The sequence below is a fragment of the Rhinolophus ferrumequinum genome, chromosome 7 (genome assembly GCF_004115265.2).
Source record: "Rhinolophus ferrumequinum isolate MPI-CBG mRhiFer1 chromosome 7, mRhiFer1_v1.p, whole genome shotgun sequence".
Taxonomy (NCBI): Eukaryota; Metazoa; Chordata; class Mammalia; order Chiroptera; family Rhinolophidae; genus Rhinolophus; species Rhinolophus ferrumequinum.
Genome location: NC_046290.1, coordinates 24,712,482 through 24,726,093, shown reverse-complemented (window position 1 = coordinate 24,726,093; position 13,612 = coordinate 24,712,482). Strand labels below are relative to the sequence as shown.

At 36.0% G+C, this 13,612-nt stretch overlaps 1 protein-coding gene across 1 annotated transcript in view; it reads right to left on the bottom strand.

The window, feature by feature from the left end:
* WDR70 (WD repeat domain 70) overlaps positions 1 to 13,612 on the bottom strand; it is a 248,107-nt gene that overhangs the window by 81,474 nt on the left and 153,021 nt on the right. The window contains exon 10 of the mRNA XM_033110994.1: positions 4,733 to 4,907. Within this exon, the coding sequence (XP_032966885.1) occupies positions 4,733 to 4,907 (175 nt within the window). The remainder of the gene's footprint in view (positions 1 to 4,732; positions 4,908 to 13,612) is intronic.

The following is a 13,612-nucleotide window of genomic DNA, read 5'->3' as shown; positions in this document are numbered from 1 at the left end:
CTAGAAAAACTGTAAACCTCCTAAGAGCTCAAAAGAAAAAGGAAGAAGACGACCAACAGTTACTAAGACCTGTTACATGTAAGACCTGTTCTGAGTGTTTTAAATACATTACTGAATATAATCCTCAAAATAATCTGGTATAGTAGAAATCATGCCTTGATTTCATGAACAAAGAAAATGAGGGGTAATGAGCTTTAAAAACTCAGCACAGAAAGTCCCAAGTAATGTACTTATAACTGTATATCTCAGGTGTCATTTACAAAATATGCTACAGAACTATGCAGTAAACTTTTAGCTGTCCATATATATTTTTCTAGACTCCCAGTATTAAGCCTAATGAAAACACAAAAACCTATAGTTGAATTTTTAACATTGCTTTTTATATTTTTACAAAGATACACCATTTTTTCTCAAAGGATGATACTAGAATCATTTTCTAAATCACTTGATTTTTAAAAATTGTTTAAAAAATAAAATATAATTTTTCCTCTGTAATGTACTTTTCTCCCCCCCATAGTCAATATTTCACTGCTTTAAATTAAACAACAAATATTTAGTAAAAGCTGTGAATTATTAAGTGATCAGTCTTTGCAGAAAGAAAAGACACCTTTTTGTCTTTGGTCTCATTCTTAGTAAGGTGACAGGTGCTCAAAACACAAGGTGAAATTTTCTGATCTACAATAGGTAGTTAGCTAGTTAGATATAGATATAGAGACATGAGAAAAGTACAGAAGGATACATACAATGTAATTTACAAGTTTTATGTGGCAGATTAGGAACATGAAAGTAGAAAGCAGAGGCAATTAATAATAAAATAGTAATAGTAATAATAACTAATAAAAATTTTTTAAGTATATATTTCATGTGTGTAAAATTATGGTTTCATTTAAATTTAAAATTTTTTGAAAAAAGCAATTTAGAGCTATATTCATTTACAAGTAAATGAATCACAAATTCTCTACATATAAAAACAAATGAAACCTTTTAATATGCATATAGAAATATTAATAAAGGGAAAGATTCAGAAGGACGTAAATCAACCTAATCTTAACAGGGGTATCTGACAGTGATTGGAGACATTTAAAGATCTGTGGTACGCTGGATGTAAGCTACTACTGGTGACTTCATTTCCTGTATTCTCTATCCTTCATTCCCGTTCTCTTATTCACCAGGGGCTTATGTGCCCAGAAGCTTATCTTCTTATGTGATTACTAGTTCTTGCCTTGGCTTTCTTTGATTTATACCCACCATTCTCTAGCATGGCAGGGAGAGAGCAGGCACTGATCAACCACTGAGCTGGAGAAATGTCTCTGCAGTATTACACAGGCTTGAGGCGTTCCTGGTGAGGGGTTGTGGTGTGTGGTCATGTTCCCAAAAGGGACAGACCCAGAATCTGAGCTGGGATTGCAGGCCAAAGGAGCAGTAGAAGGCAGGCAGGTGGAAAGTGGGTCAAGTTGCTGGTCGTACCCTATTGCCAAGTCAAACTTCAAATATTATTCCCTCCCACCTATGTCCAGGGAAGCTAAAACTCCATGAATACAATGGCTCCCCATGTTCCTGCCAAAATCTTAGTGTAATGAATAGTGAGTGCAATACAAGTAAATACAGCATGTTCTTTTAGTAAAGAGTCTAACATATTGTAGATTCTCGACAGCTATTAAAGAGCAGCAACACTTCTTTCAGCAAAACATGCCCAAAGAATTTGGTAAGCGTTGTTTTAATATGGACAGAAGTCACTAGGGATTCATAAGACTATACATCCTGGAATGTGTTAAAAGCCAGAAATTATACTTGAGAGAGAAGTGAAAACTGTTTTTAAAAATCCACCTATGTTAATACAGATTGTGTATTTGTACATTATTAAGGATATATCAAAAATCACCTCAATATCTGTCTCATATGTATCTCATTATGTTTTCATATAAACAGAATAGTTTTGATGCTACTATTTTTAATATCTTCTTAGAAACAAACTGCCAATCTCACTTTATGTTACCTTTTCAGATTACATTCATTCCCTCATTCATGCAACAAATAGGTATTGAGAATCTGCTATATACTAGGCATTGTTCTTTGCTCTGGGAATACAGCAGGGAGCAAAACAGACAATAATCCTTGCCCACATGGAGCCACTATCCTACTGGAGGGAAACAGCCAATAAACAAATAAGTACATATATAGTAGAGTGTATCGGTTTGTGATCAGCATAGGGAAGAAAATAAGAGGGCTAGAGAACGCCACTGGTGGGGTTAAAGTTAGTCTTATATAGGTTGGAGTCAGGAAAGGCCTTGCGGGAAAGAGGACATTTGAGCACTGTACTGAAAGAGGTGAGGGGAAAGCAGCCATGGGGACATCTAAGAGAACAGTATTGCAGGCTGAGGGGTTCAAAATACGCAAAGGCCCGGAGTCAGGGCGCATGCCATTACCTCTCCAATGTCATCTCCCTGTATTCTGCATCTCCAGTCAATCCCTGGCCTCCTCGCTGTTGCTCAGATAAATGCTGGTGACTGGGTGGAGGGACCAGGGAGGCGGTGTATACGCCCCTCTGAAGAGGCCTTCTCCTCACACTGAGAGGCAGGCCATCATCATGAGCGAGGGGATGTTGGGCAAACACTATCCAACAAAGCTGTCTGCAGTGATGGGAGTGTTCTCTATCTGTGCTGTTCAATAAGTAGACACAGGTGGCGATTGGGCACCTGAAAGGTGGCTAATATGACTGAGGGACTGAAATTTTCATTGTATTTTATTTCTATTAATTTAAACTGAAATAGTCAAATGGCTAGTGGCTACCACATTGGCCAGCAAAATTCTACAGTAAAGGTAGGACTTGAGAACACAGGAATTTAATAGACAGACACCTTCCAAAAACAAAAAATGTTCCATTTAATTTGCTAAAGTTCCATTTGGACTAATGAGAATTCTATGATTAAATATGACAATTATGATAGCTTATTTTAATTGTCACAAAACACATGTGTTAACCATTATTTACCCTATAATTCTTTGACGACTGTGTGGAAAAACTAGTGCTATTAGGATTTCTTACCTCAGCTTTAGTGTTTCCCTGTAGATGGTTTATTATTGCTGAAGTAATAGTTAAGAATTTCTTTAAAACCTGTTTTTAAATCAAGCTGTGTTTACTGATAGCAAGTTTTTTCCTCTCAATTTGATTTGTCTTTAGGTGACACATGAAATGTAAAAATATAAATGAAATAAAATGAATGGGATGTGATATAAGCTATACATTCATGTACTATTAAATTCTAACAAAATAGAATCAAAGACTGATTAGCAAAATGGCTTAAAAGATTTGGGAGCGAGAACTGGCATTCAAACAGCTTTGTTTTTTACACAACTGGAAACAGAAGATACTCATTAATTCAAGAGTTAAGTAAGGTCAATCTTTAAAAACTATATTCACCTTTATATATATGCACTATACCAAACACACCACTATTAAAGCTACACAAAAAAACCTCATGGTTTAGAATTTCTGTGTTTAAATCAACAGCACCCAGAGACGATGAAAGCCAGTTACTAAAAAATTTATTGCTTGGTTAAAACTCAGTTTACAGTTCTAAGGACTTTTAAAATCTCTGTGCTGTTATGAAGCTTTATGGGGTTTACAGTGGAGATGAAAACAGAAATAAAAAGATCTGACAAACAGAAAATGCCAAAGATATTTCCAGCATTATAAACACGGATTCTTTTTTCACTATTACTTTTTACCTCTTCCCAAGAAAACTGACTTTAACTCATCTGCCTGAAAAGACAACTATGTTTCCTGGGATCCCTTTCAAAATGTAAATCCCAGACAATTTTATTTAAAAGAATATTATTTTTATAATTTTTTTTAAAGGAACTAGAATGTGAACTCCATGAGGGCAGGAATTTTTGATACTCTGCAGTATTCCACGACTAGAATAGTGCCTGATATATAGTAGGTACTTTATAAGTGTTTATTGTAGTAATAATTAAACCAGAATCTTTTACTAAAATAACATAACCAAATTGTATTATAATATTAGTGTCGATTTTCATTTAAACTTTGGTAATCTAGAATCATTCCACTTATCAAAAATTTTTATTTTACCATCTATACACACAAAAACCTGTTTTTAAAGGTTACTGGTAATTCACAGAATTAGCCAAAGTCTTTTACAGTCATTATTTCTATGGTTATAAAATTCTATGTTCCTTTTGAATTCCAAAATTTATTTATTCTAATAACGACCTAAACTCTAAAGGAAAAATCTGAAACCTATTCAAATAGACTGTCATGGAATGTTAAGACAAAATATTATTTAAATTACTACAGAAATAATGGCAAAACAACTGATAGATCATCCTGGACATTTCATGGTTTTCTTAAATCTTTTAAAGGGTATTTTCTAGTTCTCTGCTTAGTCTTGTTTTATATTACTGTCAAATCCTTCACTTTCAAAATCAAGTACACTGAAATGTCATATAATAAACTGTGCTGTGCTTTTTATATTTTATACCAAAAGATCTAATTTATTTTAAAAACAAAATCTAATATTAGAAGATACTAAGCTGGGATGTTTGCTGTAATTCTGTTTACTGCAAAAGTCCCAATGTTTTATCAACTAACACTGAAGTTTAAATTAAGGCTAAACTCAGGAAATTGATCTTCATAATATTTTAACATGATGTTTGTCTTTATAAGGTGGTTTTCTCCTAAGAAAAATGGACTTAAACGTCCTTGACTTACAGTCAAATTTCGGTCCCAGATCTGTATGCTTCCATTCTGGCAGGCAGCTGCAATGAGGTTTCCATCTCTACTATATGTGCATGTGGTGGGAATTACTTTTTTACCCTGCATTGTTCGTGGTTTAAATACACTTCTTTGCTTCTTTGGATTTTCAACTTCCCATGTCCTCACAGTCCTAAAATGAATAAGGAGATTTTTTCATTTACAAAAAAGAAAAAAGGTTAAAATACAAACAAGCCCATAAAGACTACATCAACTTTTAAGCATATAAATCTATCTAATAATCATTGTAAAACCTGCATGTAGACATTCTCCATTTATAAATGAGGTTACTCACTGAAATAAAGTGAACCATCTGAATCGTGTTGTCATCAAATCAAACAGCAAATGGCAAATTCTACTTCAAATCGATCAGTTATTAGTTCTGACCCTCTAAAGCAGTGGCCCACAGACAGTCCTGACTATACACTCTGATCAGAATGAGTGTTGAACATACAATCCCCATATACATACATCAATTTCTAAATTATTTACATGTGTTAATATAACATACACTAGAAAACACACTGAAAAAATAGGTCACTAAAAAAAGATGATGTCCTGCTGTAGGGCTTAGGCAAAGATCTCATACCTCTAGGGGGAGGAGTAAAACCAAAGCTATATGCCTGTGAGTTTTCACTAAGTAACAAGCAACAGCAATCTAAAGCTGGTCTGGGGGACAGAATACCCTCTTCCTCACAGGCAAAGGAGTACTACCATTAAGGGAGGCTAAAAAAATAAATAAAATCTTTCTGACGCAGAGAAAGAACAAAAAACATAGTACACAGAAAAACAAAGATGACTTCAGTGACTTCTTGGCAGAAATTGTCTAAGTCAAACCACTATAAAACAACATCTCTAAAGTTATGTGAAGGAAAAAAATGTCAATCTAATATTCTATACCCAGTGAAAAAATATTTAAAAATAAGATGAAATAAACACTTTTTCAGATGAACACAGCTAGGACAGTTCATTTCTATCAGACATGTACTACAAGAAATATGACAGAAAGTTCTTCAGTAAGAATAAACATGACACAAACGGAAATCTAAATCTACTCAAAGAAACAGAGTGCTCATTGTGGCAAAAATAAGGGTAAGTGTAGGATACATGTTAAAAATGTTTAAATATCTTTAAAAGACAAATAGCTATAAAGCAAAAAGTAATAACATTGTGATGTTTGTAACATATGTTCAAGTAAAATGTATGACAATAATAGCACAAAGGTTGGAAGGGTGGGAAGGAAGTATAGTTTTCTACTATACTTGAAATGGTATACTATTATTTGAAGAGAGATTTTGATATATTAATGATGTATACAAACACTAAAGTAATCACAAACACATAATAACGGAAATAAAATGGAAACAAAAAATTAATCCTATAAAAACAGAAAAATACAGAGCTATGGGATAAATATAAAAGAACAACACAGTAGGTTTAAATTCAACCTCATCAATAATTACATTAGTTGGAAATGGCCTAAAAACTCAAACCGGCAAAAATTGTGAGATTGGGTTAAATAAAAATAAGATTCAGCAGATTCTGTCTTTAAAAAGCACACAACCACCTTTAAGTAGAAAGACTTCGATAGGCTAACAGCAAAAGGATGGAAAAAATACGTACCACATGAACATAATCAAAAGAAAGGTGGTGTGACCATATTAATGTTAGACAAACTAGACTTCAGAACAAGGCAGAAAGACAAAGAGGAATATTTCATAATGATAAAGAGTCAACTGATCAAGAACACATAACAATCCTAAATGCATATGGCCCTAATAGCAGAGCTTCAAAATACACAATCAAACTTAACATAAATAAAAGAATAATAAATCCATACTTATAGCTGTACACTTCAACAATCCTATCTCAGTAACTGATGGAACAAGTAGATCCCTCTTCCCCCTCCAAAAAAAATCAGTAAGGATATACAAGACCACAAAAATACTACCAAACAAGTTGAGCTAATCGACATTTATATAACACTTCACCCAACAACAACTGAACGTGCATTATTTTCAAGTAAACACTGAACATTCACCAAGATAGACTATATTCTGGGCCATAAGACAAATCTAAGCACACTAAAAATGCATGAACTCATACAAAGTGTGTACACTCAAAAATATAATTTATAAAGCAATTAATAACAGAAATGCATCTGGAAATATATCTTTCCCAAAACATTAAGAAATTAAGAAATATAATAGTAAATAATCCATGGGTCAAAAAAAAAAATCACAAAGGATAGTAGAAAATACTTCAAATCCAATAAATATGAAAATATATAAAAATTCATGGTATTCAGCTAACATCAAAGCACATATGGAAAATATAACATTAACTGTATATACTAGAAAAAAAGATAGAATTTCCAGTGAAGATAGAGGAGTAGGTAAACACTGTGCTGGCCTCCTCTCATGACCACATCAAAATTGCAACTAAAGTATAGAACAACCATGATTGAGAATCACCTGAAGTCTAGCTGAACAGAAGTCCTACAACTAAGGACACACAGAAGAAGCCACCTTGAGACTGGTAGGAGGGGCGGAGATGTGGAACAGGTTAGTCCCACACCCATGTAGAGGTTAAAAATCCGGAGGGATATCTCAGCTGCAGAGATCCCCCTAGAGAAGCAAAAGGTCCCAGCCCTAAACCAGGCTCCCCAGCCCAGGGTTCCAGAGCCAGGGAGAAAAGTCCCCACAACTTCTGGCTGTGAAAACCAGCAATGATTGTGGATGAGTGAGATGGAGGGCAGCTGAAATCCCAGGAGTTCTTCATAAAGGGCTCACACACAGACTTAACTCTCTGACAGTCACTCACTCTGAGCTCCAGTGCTGGAGCAGCAGCTTGAAAGGCGCCAGGGACATATGGGGAGGAACTGGATTGTCTGGCTTCAGGGCAAGGGTTGCAGGGGAAGTTTTCTCCCAGACAGAAGTGCTTGCAGAATCCATTTTCTTTTTTGACTCTCCCCGCTCCCAGAGTGAGGATGCATGCAGCCACCATATCTGAATCTCCATCAACCTGGCTAATACTGTTGGCCCCACCCTGATTACTCCCTGAGACCCCACCCCACCCAACTTATGGGCTCATCCAAGCCACTTCCAGTAGCTCTCCTATACAAACTGCCTGTCTTGGCTCATGCTGCAGGCTTTCTGAAAATCTCCCAAAGGTTCACAAAACCCAGACAAGAAGCATCTGGCTTCGGCATGTCTCACACTTCTGGCTGAGTAACCCTAAGCCCCAGCATTAGTGACACCTAGCCTTGGTTTGAGGCTTGGCCTCTCAAGGCACCTCCAAGACCAGCACAGGTGGCAGCCATCTGCAAACTGCATTGTGGCTCTTGCCAGGTGGCCCTGGGCTGGGTACAGGATGCTGCTGAACTTGGCCTGCAGTGGGTCCCTTCCCAGTCGGCCCATGGCTGGCACACCTGGTGGCCAGCTTCGGACTAAGCCAGAGGAGCACTCAGCTGCATCCAAGGACAATGCACCCAAAGGGCAAACTGGGCAGGCATCAGAGCCCTACTAAATTGAATCCTTCTATATACGGTCAGCCTCTGCACAGCAGCTCCTGCAGTGTAGTCACAGCCAGTCTTCACAACCAATCAGCCTGAGGATCAATCCCTACCACTGATGTGCAAACAGCAACCGAGGCTCAACTACAACAGGAGGGCATGTGCAATCCACATAAGGAACACATCTGGAGAACCCAGCTCTGGTGACCAGGTAGACTGCACCACTGGGGCACACAGGACACCTACTACATAAGGCTACTCTACTAAGACCAGGAGACACAGAAGCCCCACCTAAGACATACAAAAAATACACAGGGAGGCAGCCAAAATGGGGAGACAAAGAAGCATGTCCTAAATGAAAGAACAGAACAAAGCTCCAGAAAAAGAACTAAAGAAAATGGAGATAAGCTATCTACTAGATGCAGTGTTCAAAACACTGGTTATAAGAATGCTCGGCGATCTCAGAGAAAGCTTCAACAAAGTGATAGGAAACACAAAAATGGAGATAGAAAACATAAAAAGAACCAGTCAGAAATGAAGAACACAATAACTGAAATGAAGAATACATTACAGGGAACCAACAATAAAGTAGATGAAGCAGAGGAGCAACTCAGCAATTTAGAAGTTAAGGTAGCAGAAAACACCCAATCAGAACAGTAAACAGAAAAAAGAATCCAAAGAAAATGAGGATAGGGTTGGCCCGGTGGCTCAGGCCATTAAAGCTCCACGCTCCTAATTCCGAAGGCTGCTGGTTCAATTCCCACATGGGTCAGTGGGCTCTCAACCACAAGGTTGCCAGTTCAACTCGAGTCCCGCAAGGGATGGTGGGCTGTGACCCCTGCAACTAGCAATGGCAACTGGACCTGGAGCTGAGCTGCGCCCTCCACAACTAAGACTGAAAGGACAACAACTTGACTTGGAAAAAAGTCCTGGAAGTACACACTGTTCCCCAATAAAGTCCTGTTCCCCTTCCCCAATAAAATCTTTACCAAAAAAAATGAGGATAGTTGAAGGGGCCTCTGGTACAACATCAAGTGTACCAATATTTGTATCATTGGGTACCAGGAGGAAAAGAGCACAGGAATTGAAAACCTATTTGAAGAAATAATGACAGAAAACTTCCCTAACCTGGCAAAGGAAATAGACATACAAGCCCAAGAAGTGCAGTGAGTCCCAAACAAGATGAACCCAAAGAGGCCCACACCAATACACGTCATAATTAACATGACAAAAGTTAAAGATAAATCAAGAATCTTAAAAGCAGCAAGAGAAAAGCAGTTAGTTACCTACAAGGGAATTCCCATAAGACTGTCAACTGAACTTATCAATAGAAACGTCGCAGGCCAGAAGGGATTGGCAGGAAATATTCAAAGTGATGAAACGCAAGGAACTACAACCAAGATTACTCTACCCAGCAAAGCTATCATTTAGGATCAAAGGACTGTTAAAGAGCTTTTCAGACAAGAAAAAGCTAAAGGAGTTCATCACCACCGAATCAATATTACAAGGGATCTTAGAGGCACTTCTTTAAAAAAAAAAAAAAAAAAAAAAAAAAAAAAAAAAAAAAAAATTATTAATAATAAAATGATAATAACAACTACATATTTATCAATAATTACTTTAAATGTAAATGGTTAAATGCTCCAATCAAAAGATAAGGTGGCTGAATGGATAAGAAAACAAGACCCTTCCATTGCTGCCTAGCAGAGACTCACTTCAGATTTACACACACAGACTGAAAGTAAAGGGATGGAAAAACATATTTCATAAAAATGGGGGGAAAAATATAGAGTTGGGGTAGCAATATTTATACCAGACAAAATAGACTTTAAATCAAAGACTATAACAAGAGACAAAGAAGAACCCAGAAATCCCACTTCTGGGTATTTATCTGAATAAACTTACAACACTAATGCAAAGGGACATGTGCATTTATATGTTCATTACAGCATTATTTACAATAGCCAAGATATGGAGGCAACCATCAATGGATGAATGGATAAAGAAGAGATGGTATATATTTACAATGGAATATAACTCCATCATAAAAAAGAATAAAATCTTGCCATCTGCAATAACATGGATGGATCTAGACTGTATTGTGCTGAATGTAGTAACTCAGAGAAAGACAAATGCCATATGATTTCACTTATATATAGACTCTAAAGGACAAAATAAACAAACAAAACAGAAACAAACTCATAGGTACAGAGAACATTTTAATGGTTGTCAGATGGGAGGGGGGTTGGGGATAGGTATAAAAGGAAGGGATTAAGAAGTACAAATTGACAGCTACAAAACTGTCATGAGGATATAAAGTATAGCATAAGGAATATAGTGAATAATATTGTAATGACTATGTATGGTGTCAGATGGGTATTAGATTTATTGAGATGACTACTTCGTAAGTTACATAAACGTCTAATCACTATGTTGTACGCTTGAAAATAATACAGTATTGTATGTCAACTGTAATTGAAAAATAAATATTTTAAAAAGGAATACAGAAAATAAGAAAATATAGTTAATATAATTGGCCTAGTGATGAATGGATTCCAAACAGACAAATACAGAATCTAGGAGAACCAAAAAAAAGAAGAAGAAAAAATTCCTCAAATAAAATAACAGTTGACTTAAGACTCAACTGTAAGAAACTAGGAAAAAAGAGAGAAAATTAAACCCAAAGCAAGCAGAGGAAGGATATAATAAAAATGAGAGTACAAAGGAATAAAATAGCAAACATAAAAGCAGTAGAGAAACCAAAATCTGGTTCTCTGAGGAATTCAGTAATTAATAAACCTCTAGCTGGACTGATGAAAAAAATACTGTCGAATTCTACCAAACATTTAAGAAAGAAATAACACCAATTATATGCAAACTCTTCCAGAAAATAGAAGAGGAAACACTGCTCAATTCATTCTATATAGGGAAAGCATCACCCTGATGTCAAAACCAAAATCACTACAAAAAACAAAACTATAGATCCATATCCCCAATAAACATAGACACAAAAATTCTTAACAAAATATCAGCAAATTCAAACTAGCAGTGCATAAAATGATAATACATCACGATTCAATGGTATTTAAGACAGGAACGGCAAAGGAGGATTTAAAGGACTGAAAATTGAACAATATAATTCACCCTTATCAACAGACTATAAAAAAGAAAAAAGATATATGATCACCTCAATCGGTACAAAATGAGAATTAGAAAAAACAATCCAACATCCATTCATAATTTAAAAAGAAAAAACTCTCAGCAAAGTAGGAATAGATGGAACTTCCTCAACATCTATGAAAAATTTACAGGTATGTTCTTATCCTTGAGAACAAAACAATGATGTCAGCTCTCCATATTTCTTTACACTGGAGCTGCCATCCAGTACAATAAAGCAAATAAAATAAATTAAAGGGTTAAAGACTGGAAAGAAGATCGTGATCATTTATACAGAAAATCCCAAGAATCTACAAAAGCACTAATAAGTGAGTTTGGCAAAGTCACAGAATACAAGGTCAATATCATAAATCAATTTTGTTTGTATAGATAAGCAATTAGATGTTGAAATTTTATGAAAATCATACCATTCATAACAGCATGAATAAACACGGAATCTGACAAGATGTGTGTGGTATTCGTACACTGAAAATCATACAACATTTCTTAGAGAAATGAAAGAAGATCCACATAAATGAGAAAATACACTGTATTCATGGATCAGAAGAGTCAATATTGTTAAGATTCAATTCTTCCCTAATTAATCTTTAGATTCAATGCAATCTCAATCAAAAATCCAGCAGAGTTTCTTTGGTGTAGAAATTGGGTAAGCTGATTCTAAAATTTATACGGAAATGCAAACAACTTGAAACAGCCTAAATAATTGTGAAAAAGAACAAAACTAGGGAAGTCTATCCACGTTGCCATTTTAGCTTTTAACTCCCACACTGTAACACTATGTAATCACATAACTTGTAATTACACATATTAACATAACATACTAGTTCCTCGATAAATGTTGAATGAATGAAATTCACTGTCTATCAAAGCATTTTAGAAATCAACTTTGTTGAGGTATAACCAATATACAATGAAATGCAATTGATTTTTGAATGTACAGATTTCAAATAGCCAGCGTTTTCTGTCAAATATTTATTATTTATTCCAAATGAAGGGTATTTTTGATTAATAACATTTGCATGTCTTCCCCCTAAGCTTTGCTTGGGAACTTAATCAATTGCTTGACATTACCAAACACTCCCTTTTGGAGATGTCAGTACCAATGCCTGAAGTAAGATTAACATACATACTTACAATGAAATCTATTTTTTAAATGTACAGTTCTGTGAGTGAATTTTAGAACTCACTGGCAAAACGTAAGCAAATAAGGGTTTGGGAACAGTACACAGAACAACAGAAAGGCAAGTTGGAACTCAAGGACTTAATGCAACCTAGTGGGGAGCCAGGAGAATTAACTTCCATTCTACAAGACACTGACAGCTAGAAGCCAGTAGCAGTGTGACAGATACTGCTTGCAGCATACTCCAGCATCCATTCTCCTTTCTTCTCAGTTAAAATCTGTACTTCCCAGCTTCTGTTGCAGCTAGATGTGATGAAATGTGGCAACTGCGCTTTGACCAGTGTGGTGTAAGTGGAAAGGCAGTGTGGGACTTTGAGAAAGTCTCTAACAGAGGGTTGCAGATCTTTCTTCACCCCTTCTTGTTTACTCTCCTCTGCCAGCAACCTAGATGTGATGCTGTGCTCAAGCAGCATCTTATCTTATCAGAGCAACAAAATAGAAGGTGTGTTGGTCCTTGATGACACTAGAGCCACCAAACCTACTCTGGAATGCCCATTTCTAGATTTCTCTGAAAGAGAGACATACATTCATACAGACAGACAGACAATAAACTTATTTGGGGTATAACATACATAGTTGCAATGAAATCTATTTTTTAAACGTATAGTTCTGCGAATATAGTTCTGCGAATTTTGGCAAACGTATACATAGTTCTATCACTCTAAAACTTCCCTTGTGTTGCCTCTTTATAGAAAACCCATTCCCTCCCCATCTTTATTTAGCCTTTCGCAACTACTGACCTGTTTTGTATCCATATGCATTAGCCCTTTCAAATGTTATAAATTCTACTGGAATTATACTGTATGTAGCGTTTTGCACCTGGCTTCTTTAACTCAGCATAATGCATTTGAGTTGTTGTAAGTAGCAGTAGTCCATTCCTTTTTGTTGAGGAATAACATTCCACTATAAGGATATACAACGTTTTGTTTCTCCTTTCACCATATGAAGGGTATTGGGCTGTTTCCAG